The sequence below is a fragment of the Dermacentor silvarum genome, chromosome 1, assembly GCF_013339745.2.
Source record: "Dermacentor silvarum isolate Dsil-2018 chromosome 1, BIME_Dsil_1.4, whole genome shotgun sequence".
NCBI lineage: Eukaryota > Metazoa > Arthropoda > Arachnida > Ixodida > Ixodidae > Dermacentor > Dermacentor silvarum.
In genome coordinates, this window is record NC_051154.1 from 223,764,196 (window position 1) to 223,779,908 (window position 15,713).

Sequence of the window (15,713 nt, forward strand, 5' to 3'; positions counted from 1 at the left end):
TCCCGAGCATAGCGTGCGACGCTCGCCCTCTCTCTCGCTCTCATTTTCTCTTTCTTTTTCCCGAGCATAGAGTGCGATGCTCGCACTCTCTCTCGCTCTCATTTTCTCTCTCTCTCTCTCCCGAGCATAGCGCGCGACGCTCGCACTCTCGCTCTCATTTTATCGTCTCTCTCCCGAGCATAGCGTGCGACGCTCGCACTCTCGCTATTATTTTCTCTTTCTCTCTCCCGAGCATAGCGCGTGACGCTCGCACTCTCTCTCGCTATCATTTTCTCTTTCTCTCTCCCGAGCATAACGAGTGACGCGCGCTCTCTCTCGCTCATTTTCTCCCCCGAGCATAGCGGGGACGCGCGGGCTCTCTCTCGCTCTCATTTTCTCTTTCTCCCGAGCATAGCGCGCGACGCTCCTCGAGGTAGTTGCTAGGCAACACAGTGACAGGCGGCACACAATACGGCCGCCTTAAACAGCTCCGCTCTTAAAAAAAAAAGACGCAGTTTCGCCCAAAAGGCGACGCATCAATTGCGGTAGCAAATTGGTAGCGAGCTATAAAGAGTAAGGATAGTAGTTTTATCGGCCGTATAAAGTTGGACACATTCGCTTACTAACTGAATTAACAAGCATGGTGTCAGTGCGCACAAGCAAACATGTATAGATCACACTCAATCCGCATCCGCACACAATCGCTGTCAAAACGCTGGCGTGAGCAAGCGCGCCAGCAGCAGCGGTCTATCGCTTCAACGGAAACTGAGCGGCGAAAGCAGAGCGCATACCAAGGTAGGAGCCGTGTTGCAGATCACTTTCAAGATAAGGTGCGCGCGACCGCCTGGCGCCGCGCAAAATACAAGTACGCTGTTGCTCGGGGAGCAGAAGCCGCAACCCCTCCCTCCCGCGCTGCCGTCCTCCTTTCGCGTGGGTGATTGAGTCGCCAGTTCTTCTTGCGCCCGGTCCACGGTGCAAGATATTGACCCTTTTCGCGGCGCTCCCGTGGGCGCGGCCATGTTTGATCACGTGGTGACGCGTCCATTGCTTGCCTCAGCCACCTCCGTTGCCTCCGCGTTTACAATGCAAGCGCATGACGCCGGCGCGGCGCAGCAAACCGCTGTTTCGACGCGTATCGTAGACGGTGACTACGTGCACGACACGAAGCTTTGACCACAGCTTTAGAGGACATGCAAGTGCTTCCAGAGCTCATTACGCCTTGTCCAAACGGCGTGAACAGCGTATACGGTGCTTGTACTAAAAGCGAGGCTAGAAATGTATTCCAAGCTGTCCAAACTTCCCGCTTATGAATTAAATCGGGATCAGTGTGCTCTGCGTTCTTTATTTGGCAAAGATTTTGAACCTGCGCCTTGTCATATTTCTGACTCAGTAAAGTTCCTCGGTGCGGCCACTATCTGATTGTTTATTTTCAGCGTAATCACTCGCGGGTGTGCTCTGCTGCGATAAATTTGTTCTTGCTGTGCACAAAGCTTGGAATTTAAATGTTCGGTACTTTGCGGTAGCTCGTAGCAAAGACATATTATCGCTAGTCCCTCGCTTGCTCTGTGGACCGTCACGAAACATTCAGCTTCCAACATTCGGGTCTTGTCGGTGTAGTCGCCGTCACTCATGCTTTGACACATTGATTCAAGTGTGCGCCTATTCACTCACACGTTGGGTGGGCGTAAGTTTTCGTGCGAGTAAGGGTGGATGTGTGTAGATAGCGTGCGGTAAACGTACTATGCCAGTAAGTGGCACTACTTCATTTTGTTACAAGCGGTACTCACTCCCAAGTGCCGACGTTCCGGAGTTGAAGTCCTTTCTTTGTAGGTTAGCTATATAGCGCAGGTGGATGAATTATATTTTTTTATCCTTGAGGAAAGCCGTGCATCGCGAAGGGCGGCAACACAGGCAGTCCTTATGTAGCAGCGGCGACACAGGTTGATTCCATTCATTAATATGTGAATCACTATTTTTGCAGCGAACTATACCGCACACATCTTCCCTTTATCGTTACACATTTTGCAGTATGAATTGGACACAGTGCATTACCGCACACCCAGTTTCATTTTCGACAGCTGATCGCACAGTAGCAGGGTAGGAGCAGTAATGGTTTCGTATTCGTGCGCATTCTCTGAGGCAACGTATGGCGCGCGGCCGAAAGCGCCATCTCGTTCCTGTAGAGCAAACTGCTCCGCGAAAAGGGTCAATATACTTTCTTGGTGAGGACTAGAGTGTACATTGTTTAGTACACTCTAGTGAGGACACTGACGAGACGCGATCGACCAGATAATGTAGCAACGGCGCGCGTCCGTCGGCCCGGTGACGGCAGCGGATACCTATCGGCGGGAAGACACAACTTTAGTTAAAACGCGGGCGAGAGCTTGCGAGGGCAAAGAACGCTCGGATACCACGAGCAACCACAGAACAGCGTCTGCAAGCGGCGTCGCGTCGCCGAATCTGCTTCGTCAAGGTGATGCCCTTTCGCGCGTCACTCAATCATTTAGGATTTCCCGCGAAGCACCGGTTGCTATACCAACGGGAGATTAAAGCAATGAAAACATTTTCTGTCTTAAAGTTGCGTCGTACCGCCGATAGGTATCCGCTGTCGTCATTGGGCCGATCGGCACGCGACGTTGCTACTTTATCTGGTCGATCGCGTCTCGCAAGCAACCCGAGAAGTGTCCCCACCTAAAGACTATGTAGTACATCATAGAGTTAGTATGCTGCCTCTACGAATCATTTTCGTAGCACTAAAAATAGTCAAAATATTATGCAAGAGGAAGAAATACGCTTTTGGTGCCGCAGCTAAACGTCGCTCCCCTCCCTCCCTCGCGTCCCCCCACGGCCTTTCGCGCGAAGGAAGTCGCGTTTGCTCTCCGGCATGCGTTCGCTCCCCTTGAAAGCGCGCGTCCCTCGCGCGTTTTCACTCGCACATACAGCATACGGCGCGTGGCGACAATTTTATTGCCGTTGGACTTTATACGGAACCTCACGGCGACGGCAGAAATTAGCTTCCATATAATTGCTATCGCAATAAAATAATGAAGGTGCATGTACAGCAGCACCTGCTATGTTCAGCCCTTCTCCAAGTTTGGCGATGAATAGATCAACATGACATGCAGCTGACGAAAAACTAGAATGGCAGGACCCTTCTTAGCAAAAAGGTGTACTAAGGAAGACTCTATGTATTATTTACAAATGAAAATGACACTGTACTTTATGTACACTGGGCCTTAATGTTTTATCTAGTCACAGCAGTCGCTAGCCTCACGAGTGGTAGGAGGGGAGAAGAGAGGTGGGGGGTGGGGGGCGGTCGGAACAGCTTTGAGTGTGGGGGCATTCCCCCACTGGTTCAGAGCCTGTGGGGGCGACTGCCCCCACTGCCCCCCATGGTGCGTTGTTTTAGGGACAGGGGAATACACCGTAAAAAAAGTGGTAAAGAGCGCTTGTATTGCGCTGGAAATGCCGGCGGACCACTCGCTACGACGATCCTGTACAGGATAAGTGCGCCGGCGGACCACTCTCATAGCCACTCGGTGGTGATTGGGCTGTAAAGGTTTGGGTCGGAGCACCGAAGGGTAGAAAACGTGGCCCCATTGCCCCGACCAAGCGTTCTGGACACAACTTCAGGTGCTATGCACCATCGGCTCTGCCAATATAGGGTCGCCATATGGGTGTCAGTTCCACCTCGCAATTCAATGTGTATTTCTTGTAAATACAAACTTTCTTCAAGCTTTATCTGCACTGCATCTGCTTCAAATCCATCGGTTACGTCGCCGCTATTCGTATATACATAGTACCACTTGCAAGTGGAAGCAGTTGCAACTGGTCCCAGCTACAACTGCAAATGTGGTTCATAAACCACGGTTCATTAAACTACGCATACACGAACTACTAAATCAAGTGGGACCAGTTGTATCAACTGCTTCGTTTAATAATGAAAAACATTTGCAGTCGGAAACTGCCTCCAGTTGTGATACCATTTGGGTCAAACTGCTGGTGCCCAATAGGCGTCACTACTGGAACCAGTACACAAAATCAGATTGGTACCCTTTACAACTGGAACCACTTCTAACTGGTCCCAGGTACAAACCAAATAGAGTTTCATAAACCGCTTAAATTGTAACCGGTCAGTTTGAATACCAGTTGAACATTTTTGCTTTCCCCATTTTTGATTCCCTCAATAACGCAAGACACAGGGCTTCACAGTAATACTCAGTTTATTCAGTTAGTCAAAACGTGCAACATCCATACAACCAATGGAACCTCTCAATTTTTGACACTTTTTTTTCTTTTGTATAAAGTTCAACTTTTGAAAATCGGCACAACAGTGTGGCTCTATCCGACAAAAACACTGCATTTTAAAGTTTTGTCGATGTGATATAAAAAATTGCAGTATTAACAGCTGGTCAAAAAAATAGGTGTTCTTTCCCACCCCCGCACATCCGTTTTTTGGCACCATGTTTGTGATGTGGCAAACTTGAAAAATGCATGTTGAACCATTGTGCCTCTTGATTTCAAGAACAGCACAACCTTCCTCTTTCGTGTTCACATTTTGGATACATGTGAAATGCCAGTGTGACAAGACTTTAATTTAAAATTACTGTCAGCTTTTTAAAAATACCGCTCGAGGCGTTTGCAAATAAATAGAATCTCGGTGATATGATCACGACCGATACGAACTCTTCAAAAGTCCCGAACCAAGTCAATTGGCTTACAACGTGCTAGATTTCGGATTTTGCGAACCGTTTTTCGTGCCGCGGCGGATGATACGAACAACCGAGTTCCCGGCAAGCAGGCGCCCGCACGCCGGTAGCGCCAGGCACTGGCTGTTGCCTGGCCTTGCAGAGCCGGCAGAGCGGCCGCGCACGCTCTCGCCCCACACCCTGTAATTCTCATAAATCCATGTCTGTGCTATAAGGCGATTGGTCTATTTTTTTAATGCACAGTAACCGTACGAAAAAAAAAAAACACATGTATATTGCCTTACAATTGACGTTTGCAAAAGGTATAAGAATACTTATGACATGCAGACAAAAATGGACAGCGTTATTGTACTGCTGAATGCTTCAGGACTTGTATGGAAAAACAAAAACAAAGCGATTCTACCTTCATTAAAACGGCGCGAATGAGTGACAGCAACTGCCCGGAAATTAAAAGCTCAGAAAACGTTGCCTAAAGTTTTGTTTGTCAGAATCATTGGAAGAAAGCCTTATAGCGCCTACAGCCTGCTGGGACACTAGTCCTTTGCCCGTGAGTTCACGTTTTCTTTACATTTCTATGCGATCCTTCGCTTTATTTTGCAGTATTGTGCCGCTTGTCGGCCGTTTTCAAACGCCTAGCTCAAACCAACGCCGCCTCTATTTTTCCAATGCCAGTGCAATCGCCCGCTCCGCAATGGGAGCCGCTGGTACGCCTTAGTTCAGTGAGTTGCCGCGATGTGACGCTACCCAGAGGGTACGATTAAAGTCCCTATATAAGTACCGCCATCCTTTGACAAATGCCGCTTCGCTCTCTCCTGTGTTATCCTGTATCTCCGATTGGACGATGATAGCGCGCGCTTTTCACTTCTTTATATTTTCTTTTTTTCCGCCTCAGAGCCATGTAGAAAGTCCTCTGCGTAGCCGCAGTCGCCGGCGGCGGCGCGCGCCCGGCCTGAAAGCTTCAACGTGGACTTTCTAGGTGCGCCACCGTCGACTTGGCTTTCGCAAGCAAAATGTAAAGAAAAAGCAAGCGCTTTAGGAGAGGAGGCGGCGGAGGAAAGAGTAGATGGCGGTACTTTTCTTATATAGGGACTTCAGGTACGATATAAGAAAAGTACCGCCATCCTTCGATCAACGCCGCTTCTCTCTCTCTCTCTCTCCTGTACCTCCGATTGGACGATTTTTTTTTTCCGCCTCAGAGCCATGTTGAAAGTCACTCTGCGCAGCCGCAGTCGTCGGCGGCAGCGCGCGCCCGGCCAGAAAGCTTCAACGTGGACTTTCTAGGGGTGCCACCGACGACTTGCTTTCGCAAGCAAAAAGTAAAGAAAAAAAAAAAACAAGCGCTTTATTTAGGAAAGGAGACGGCGGAGGAAAGAGTAGATGGCGGTACTTTTACTATATAGGGGCTTCAGGTACGACTGCTTGCGTCACGCTACGACTGTTGCGTTACGCGTGCGTCTGAGCCACTGAGCGCGCGCCGCTGCCGTTCTGGAGATGCGGTAGACGCTTCACGCGTCTGTCAGGATTACTTCCTCCGACTTCAGTCGTGAGGCGCCACCCAGAGGGTACTGGTACTCTCCCCCACGACCGTAAAGCGGGCGCGAGCGCTAGCCAACGGGAGAGAGTAGGAAAGGGTGATCGGGGAGGGTGGTGAACCGTTGGATCGGCCGCATCTGTCTGGCATTGAAAAAATAGAGGCGCTGCTCAAACAGGAGAGCCAGCAATAGCACGCGACCTAATTTTGCCGCGTCGGCAAGATCAGCGGCATTCGCTTCGATAGGCAGCGGTCCACCCTCATCAAATGCCTTATCTCTGTATTCCACTCCTTCCGTCGTCTTCGGCGCCCGATGACAATTCGAAACTTTGCTAGCTTTGCAGCAGTCAGATCAAACGATAAGGAGCTTCGCCGCCACAAAGAAAAGTAAACAGGGCCGGTATTTTGCAGCGATGCCTTTCCGGTAATAATGCCTTATCGCGCTTTGTCAGTGGTCAGCGCAACGGTCCGCTCGCGTTATTAACGGGAACAGCCGGCCGTGAGCGGTGGATGATAAGACTGGTATAGAAAAGTCATAAGGCATCGCTACAAAATACCGGCCCAGATTCCTTTATTTTGCGTAAACCATGTCATCACCATCAGGCAGCAGCTAGGATGCAGCAAAAGAAACTCGCGATTAACAGGCGGATCTTGAAACGTCGACCTCGGAACACGCGAAGTGCGCAGCTCGCTGCTGCCAAAATGTGCACGAAACAAGCACGCCAATGATTCAAATTCGCGTAAACCTATAGCTGCGTGGACTGCGCACATGTAGCTGCAATTACGAATCGCGTTTCCAATTCCCCCCCCCCCCCTTTTTTTTTTCGCGCTAGCTTTTGTTGCTTTTACTTCTGCGTGGAGAAATACGGCACTACGGCTACCTGTAATTCCGATCTCTCCTATTTACAGCAACACCAAGATGGCGGCTGTGCGAAAACGGCGATCAGCGGTGCGAAAACGGATCCTGAAGCCCTAGTTGAGCTCAAATATAAACACACCTAAAGTGCAATTTTCTCAAATCCGGCTGGGTATTCATAATATTTTGCCATGGGATAAAAGAAGATCCCAGGATTGCAGAAAAAAATTTTTTTTAATTCTTTTGAGCAGTCATTTCATTGCAGCTTCTCCCGTTTTTCCCCCCCCCCTCTTTTTTTTTACGTTCCGAGTTATACGAATATTTTTCGCCGTCCCGAGAGATTCGTATCACCGAGATTCTATTGCAAATCATTGCTCATGCCTATCAGAGCATTATATATGCCCACTGCTTTTCTTAGTGGCACCTGTGAAGCTATTGTTGGTCATGTCTTCAGGTAGGGGAGTGCTCACTAGAAAATCTCGAGCCCTTTAAAGTATCTGAAATAATATTTTGAGGGATCTACCTAGCACAAAAGCGAACTAAAATCTTCAGATAACTACTAGTTTATCAAAGTTGTTTGACACAGCTGCAAAAGAAAAAAACAATATTAATGCAGATGGAAAACAGTGACTATAGACATAAGACTAAATATTACTATGCAAGGCAAAAGCTGTACAACAGCCAGCCTGGTAATCAGCACCAAGGGTTACTGAAGCTCCAGTTGGAGCAGCCTGTAGTCAGTGCCAAAAGACTTTGGCTACAATTCGAGCTGGCAGTCTGTTGTAGCCCTCCATTTACTGCTAATTGCCTGTATTCCCACACCAGACTAGGAGAAATCTAATAGGTAAACTGGGCAAAATACAGCAGTGAAATCTTCCACTTTGCGTAACAGAATAAAGTTATGGAATACCACTGAATAGTATGCATGCAACAAGTTTTGCCTCAGCATACAACACAAGTGCCAAAGGGAATGCCGTGCTGACTGGCATGCTTTGGTTTAAGCTGCGTGAGTGCCCAACGGTCAAAACGCAACATGACAGAATTCTGTCAATTTATTTGGCATGCACATTCAGGAAAAACATGAAAACAAAGTGGCAAAAAACTTGGGGGCAGAGAAAAGAGCAAAAATTCAGAAATGTCATAAATTATTCACTAGTGCTCTGCTCACGAATACGTCCATTTGCCCAAATATCTTTTGTACTACAACAATCTTCACATTTCAATGGGGATAAAATGCACCTTAAACTTTCCTTGATCACAAATCTTACAATGACCCTGATGTGCAGAAACAGAAAACTTTTCATTACGATTCAATGCTAGTGGCAAAATATCTGCCACACACTGTCTAGAGGAAAAAAAAAAGAAAAAAAGCAGCGGACATTACACCTGCTCCAATAAAACAAAAAAATTGCATATTACAGGTGAATAATGACTGCACTGATTGATAATAATGGATTAGCTGAAAACGATAGTGTACATCACAGGTAGTAACAAATCTATTTTTAAAAAGGATTGGGGAAATTACGGCATTTACTATAACATTATGGAGTTCTTATAGAAGGGATAACAAAAATCTTGGTTATTTCGGCTGCTGTTAAAAGAAAGCTGATATTTCAGACACCTTGGCAGTTGATTTCTTGAGTTTCCGCAACATTACTGGCATTTAGAAATGGTTAAATAACTAAAGCAAGCCCTCAAATAAGTTTTTTTTTTTCCCACTGCAAACACACAACTTCATTGGGAAATTAATGAGGAGACAAATGGCCTACTTGGTATTAGGATTTTCATGCAAGTTGCAAAAAATTTACAAAACAGTTGCAAGAATCAATTGCTAAACTTTCAAAAACACTGCAATTATTTTACTAAGTGAAAAAACATGTGGCATGGATGAGAAATTTGCGCAAGAATGCATTACAATCTGGTCACAATAACTTCAATGACAGTGATTTTTTTTTCAAATTGCAGCTGATAAGAAATTAGAGAGGTAGCAAGACAGCATTTATGCCTTTCCAAACCACACTTCAACACAGGTGCAATGGGAATGACTAGAAACTGCAGGTTCTTAAGCTGGTTGTTCGCATAACACAAGGACTACTGACTGCCTTCGGAGTAGCACAGCAGGCTTTCTGAACTGATGGCACCTAGTAAGTTGGTAACCAAGCACATTAAGTCAAGCTACTCACTCAATGCACACGTGCAATGAAGTGTGACACTCAAATTTTAGTGATGATGCAGGAAGTTTACATATGAAATCAGTTTAAAACCAACGATGAAGGTGCCATGATGAAGTGTTTTGCCACTAAGTGCCTAAAAAAACATGTAAATAAAAGTTCACTTTTGCCAATTAAGATATTAAAGTGGGAGAACAAAGTGGGGACACGAGTGGCTAATCTGGAAAGGTTCATTAAATTAGCTTCAGCACATCAGTTAGCCGTTGTTTGATTTGTGTTCATTTTATGACAACTATGCAACTCCACATCTTACTGTCACTAGTGCCAGTTTGCCTGCAACATTCTGTGATGCTGGCTGCTCATACAATCTGATCAGCACCAGGCAGCCTCTGCAGGGTGGTTTTGCTGCGCCACTCCGAAGCTGCACCAGTGGCCTAAGAATAAGCCACTGGTATGTGCAAACTTACAACTCTGTTGAAAGAACACCAATGCTACAAAGCTGGCTACATACACTGCAAGACAAATTAATCCGCAGCAGTATTTAATGGCATTGACTAACAAGTAAGGAGCTGAGCATAGTGTGTGTCTATCTGACAACTGTGTGGTCCACACACAACACTCGTGCCACAGCAAGGTCACATGCATTCCAGTGGAAGGCGCCAGGAAGAAAGGGGAAGGCAAAACGGAAGCAAAAGGCCGGCTCTATGCTTCCATTTTAGCACAATTATTACATCCTTCAGAAAGTTTCTCCCAAGTTCTACACACACATGAAACCATTCAAGAAATGCTCTCTGTTCAATGGGAAGAGTAGTTGCTAATGAGAGGTAGAAATGCCAGGAAAGGCACTGTGCATTCGGCCAATAATTGTCGATTCAGCTTGCCAATAATTTTTCACTTAAAAAAATTACTTTTCAAGATTATGCAAATCAAAAAAGATACACATGGCCTTGAGTTTTTTCATATATATAGCTATAAACCGAATGCACTAGAGTGCTTTGGATGCCATGCAATAGCAATTTAACTTCAACACAAGCAAACAAAAAGAAGGTTCCTCATGCAGTCACAGCCACATTTCCTTTGCATTCCTACCCCTCAGTCTGTGTACTTTAACCCAACAACCAAGAGGGAGAAAGCAGGCATTCTCCATGCCGCAACGAACACACACCATATTAAAAACCAAAGCATAAATTATACTTTAGCGTCACTCATGGCACATACATTCCACTTCTTTCAAGACAACACACTTGTTGCTCTTGACCAAAAACACACACACACACACCGACACACACACAAAAAAAGAGGAACTGCTTGCTCCAGACATGGTTAAAGAAATGACATATCGCTTGAAAGCAGGTAATGCTACTGTGTGCTGAGAATTGTGCTGCTTGTGGGAAACCTAATGCGAAGTGAGACCTATTTTAAACTGTGGCTAGCTCATCAGTAACAACAAGAATTTAGAATGTCTGCAGCAATAGAACAAGGAGAGTGCGGTTACTACATATTACTTGATATTCTATCAAACATGCGCTTGTCATGTTTCCTACTGCACTAAGACAAAGAATAGAGCAAAAACAAAACCACATACAGTCTCTCACAATCCCCAATATAAAGTGGGGGGAAGACATTCAGAATAGACAGAGGAAACCAGGTCTTGTTAACTTCATTTTGTACCTCTCAAAGCACAAAGGAAAAACGTTTTTTTTTTTTTTTTTTGTCTTTAAGCAGAAGCCAACAGCAGTCTCACCTATATGACTGCATTAACTTTACCTCTTTCTTGCTGCCCAAGTATCGAGATTAATGCTTTCATGTCCGAAATTTCCCTGAGCTTTTATTTTTATCAGCATGTTAGCAGTGGTAACGAAGTAAGAATGTGCTCTAGATACACAACTTCAAAGAAGCCAGTTCTCACTCGTATGCCAACGTAAACCAATGTCTAAAGCACAACATTCAACATCTAAAGCTGCTAGAGAAAGGCTATAAATACACACTACACAAAACAAAGACTCTCATAAATATGTCCTTTTCTTTAGAGAAAATGTGCATCGAGAAAAAAGGAAGAAAGCTCCCTCACATTAAAGAAAGACTCTACCACAACAGCTCATTGGGCAGATGCGAGAAGATGGCTCAGCATGCCCTTCCATTCAAGAACAACCATTCTAGAGCGTTCATATAAAGCAACTTGAAGGCACACATTTGGTCTCAACAACTGAGCAAAGCAAAGGTGATGGAGAAGAACAAAAGGAAAGCAGTTGCTAAAAGAAGGAGGAAGGACATTCATTCTATGGAGGAAATGTTCACAGCCATGCAAAAGTGGGAGCTAAGCAGTGAAACATAGCAGAATGCAGTTCTTGAAGCCAGGCAAGCATTAGTAAGTGGAGGCATAGTGCATTCTGACAACAAGCACAGAACGCACAGAACACTGACAGGTATTACTTGACAAGGCACACACATTCTGTCAAATTTTATACATGCACACACACAGGCAAATATGCAAGAAATACAATCATTCATTCTAGTAACACTTGGTCCATGCGTTCAAAAGCTTTCATTCAACATTGTTTTTTCACTGCCTTATATTAGTGCTATGTACCGTGCAAGTTGAAGCACAATATACACTCAAATTCTTATATCTTCACAAAATGCAGTAACCCCAGAAAAGAGAGAAACAAACAGTACAAGAATGAAAACAATGGCTGGGTAGAAAAGCATGTGGAAATGACAAATCCTGCACACTTGCTTTCTTGCACATTTTGAAGAATGCACAAGCAAGCGAGCTTATTGTCACGATAACCATTACCTGAAATTTGCTCAAAAGTCGTACTAGCCTTAAATTAAAAGAAGAAAAAAAGAGGGACCAGAAAAGAAGAATTTGAAGTTTTAAGCACAGACTAAAAGCACATCCAACAGGTGGAATATAGGGTGCAATATAAGGAAACGTTAGAATTGGGTAACCATAATTCAGAGCTACCGCACCTAAATAGTAAGACAGACTCTCTAACAGCATACCTGCTTTTTACCCACTTGTCTTTGCAGGGACTTGGAATAAATAACAGTGACAAGACATTCTTAGACACAAGGTAAATAAAAAAAGCCCAACAAAAAGTGGGAGATAGAAAACAAGGAGTCAGTCATAAAACATTATCTCCAACGGTCCTCTGAATTGTTAAACACCACTTAGAAGTCACTACAAAACGGTATCTTGCTTTCAAAAGTTGAATTCACATAGAAAGCAGAAAGAATAACAGAAAACTTGGAAATAGAGAAAGGGGACTCCAGCATGAGGGGAAAAAAAATTGTAATGAGGGGAAAAAAGCAATGTAATCAGGACAGTGCATGTGACATGAAAATTCAACAGCCTATATTTGCACTGCAGATTGCGCAAATTATGTCCTGATCACGATCGGGCAGCAGCTAGGATGGAGCAACTAAAGAAACATGAGATAACCAGGCCAATCTTGAAATGGTACTCTCGGAAACACTTGAAATGCCTAAATGAGCACAGAATGAGAAGGTGCTACCTGCTGCCTTCCATCGGGCAAGAAAAATTTGAAATATCTTAGTCTGAGGTCTCGGGGACATCCTGATATATGCATCCACACAGCAGCCTGTTTGCTTAAGTGCAACAGCAGGAAAATTGCAAATCTGTATAAAAGCCTTCAGTGCTTTTCAATCTTATACACACAAGTCCTCAGGAAAAAACCTGAGAGGAAGGAAGGGAAAAAAAAAAAAGAAAAGAAATTGAGAACCTATGTCTCTGAATTTTAGCTTAGTGCAGTGCTAAGAATGTGACAATTTCTTTTCCAAAGCTTCTGTTAGCAGGTTTGGCAACCCAATGAATGTACAAAGGAGAACAAAATTAAACTAAACTATAGCACAGACATTCTTAAACCTGCTGCAATTTTAGCTCATTCTTATCACCTGCTGTAGTTATAAAGATGAATCAATATTAGGTAGAGGCACTGTGCATTGGCACACGCACTTGTGTATACAAAAGAATTGTTAGGAGTGATAACAGGGCAGGGGGGATATTCTGTAAATATCAACCTACTGGACATGCCCACTTCATCTGCTGCAGAAGTGCTGATTGGCTGAAAGCTCCAGCCTCCTTCTGGTGCGTACCCCAGGCCAGCCAATCAGAACTTCAGCAGCAGACGAAATGGACATGTCCACTAGGTGGACACTTACAGAATAGCCCCCCAGGTTGCTCTATTTGGCTACTTGTGATCAGCTACCAATTAAAATAAGTTTTCTAGAATTTATTCATGCACATAAGAGCACCTGCAGAATATGTAGTGAACAATTATGTTATCTTGATGTTTAAAAGAGCAGTTAAAATTTTTTTTCCTTGCAGTATAAGGGTTGGGACAGCTTCTGGCCAAATAAACCAAAGCAGGATATTTCTTTTTTTTAATTTCAAGTTTACTCTTGTCTCTTTGTTCTAAAAGTTACTTTGTTACTCTTGTCACACCCTGCAATGTCATGGTATAAAGCTGGGCTGTGCCAGCAGTGTCTGCAGTTGTGAAGCAAAAAGGCTCTCAGTGAATAGGATTTCACAGGAAAGAAGCAAATCCCAAGAAATTTTCTAAAGAACAAGACAACCCAGAGTAAGAAGTACAACAGAAGGGAGAAGATGCAAGAGGGTTGCTAGTGAAGAAGGGGACTTCTAAGAGCAACAGCCCATGCTGTGTCCTGCTTAGATCCATAAGGAAAGCGCCCAAGTGTGGTCCTGGCAATGCTGCTCCATCAGCAGTGGCCTGTCACACTTCTTCAAATTATATTTCAGAGTTTGAATCTCCTGCCAGGAAGTAAGCGAAGCTAAACTAGTCACAACGGTGGTTGTGGGCAGAACAAGCCAACAGTGCTTGAAAGAAGAGAAACAAATTCAGCAAATACATACAGAGAAAGAGAAGGAAACCAAGCAAAGTTCCTACAACAAAGTCTGAGGAAATGTTGGAGGCACATTCCCAAGTGGAGATAAAGCAAGGCAGGTTTCACAGGTATGAAGGGGCGGGGAAAAGAAAGGGGCCAAGACAGTGAGAAAGAATGACGACATTGAAAGATGTACAGCTCACAGAGGGTTGGAGAAGGCTGCTGCACAAAGAGAGCTCAATCACATGAGGTGGTGGTTTTGAGGCTGCTTGAAGTGCCAGTCTTGAGAGCCGGTACTCCATCCTTTCCTATGAAGAGCTGCAGCCCTTGGCCCTCGGTAGGCTCTGCCTCGAGGTTTGTGTCGCGGATGAGATCCTCAATGAGCTGGTCAGCATTGACACGTGTCGAGTCCATGCGATGTTCCTCAGTGATCTGTTTCTGCAACATAAAGATAAAATGAGGGGGGAAGAAGAAGAAGGAAAAAAAAAAAACTCAAGCACATGTGCTTGAGGTATGCTTCTATGATGGACATATTGCCATCACAACAAAGTTGCAACCTGTGCACATTGAAATAAACTGCCTGCTGTGCCCATGGGCACAAGGAAAACAGGCTAGACACCAGTGTACTATTGCTTTACTGCTCTTGTTGGCATGTGCAAGGTTTGCGCTACATCAATTTAAATTTGGGAAATTAGAAACATGTAAACCTAGCCTTCTTAAATGACGTTCGTACGCTCAACGTTTTCTGCCCAAGAATTTTGTAGCATGGCTTCCTGCGAGAGGCCACAGTTGCGATATCAACCTTTGTTATAGCACGTGCCTCAGGGCCCTTGTACTCAAGGTACCTGGTGAGGCTGTTGTGCTACTCGTTATAAGCCATCACTTTTCCATTTTTAAATACATGTTAAGCTATTACAACCTTGTTGCACATCTCATACTCATAACATACGCCACTTCAGTCGCTATATTTTTAATTCCTATATATTTTAAGCAATTTACAGCTCTGAGTTTTAGGCTTCTCTATAGCCACATCACATGAACCATTAGTCTATTGAGCACTCATCACTACTGCCTTGGCGCTCTTTGGCCACACCTGGCCCTTGCGCCATCAAACACCACATATCATCATCAGAAACATGTAACCCACCAGTGCATGCTTTCTTTCGTAAGCTTCAGGATGGAGCAGTAAAAAAAAAAAATAAAATAAAAAAAAAAATATATATATATATAATAATAATAATAATAATAATAATAATAATAATAATAATAAATAATAATAACATGCAAACATATCAGTACTGCAAAGCACTGGGATGAGAATGATAACTGAACAAGCAGTAACACACATAATTCATGGGAACAGGTGTAATCCAAACGCACCTCCCAAAGTGCAAGGTACACTAACCCAGCCCTCTTGCCATTACTGTGCTCCAACAAGGAGTCCTTAAAAATTGAAATTAAATTCTGGGGTTTTATGAGCCAAAACCACAATTTCATTATGAGGCATGCCCGTAGAGAGGAACTCCAGATTAATTTTGACCACCTGGCATTCTTTTAACGTGCACCTAGTACATAAGCATTGTTCATTATGCCTCCAT

The 15,713-nt window shown here is 44.5% G+C and overlaps 1 protein-coding gene across 4 annotated transcripts in view; it reads right to left on the reverse strand.

The window, feature by feature from the left end:
* Positions 1-4,184: 4,184 nt before the first annotated feature.
* LOC119436820 (protein FAM102A) overlaps positions 4,185-15,713 on the reverse strand; it is a 72,027-nt gene continuing 60,498 nt past the window's right edge. For 2 of the 4 annotated variants that reach the window (XM_037703814.2, XM_037703811.2), the window contains exon 8: positions 4,185-14,547. In XM_037703814.2, coding sequence (XP_037559742.1) covers positions 14,353-14,547 — 195 coding nt within the window. In that variant the 3' untranslated portion in view covers positions 4,185-14,352. Of the gene's footprint in view, positions 14,554-15,713 lie in introns of all 4 variants that reach the window. The other 2 variants (XM_037703812.2, XM_037703809.2) reach the window with 1 other exon arrangement.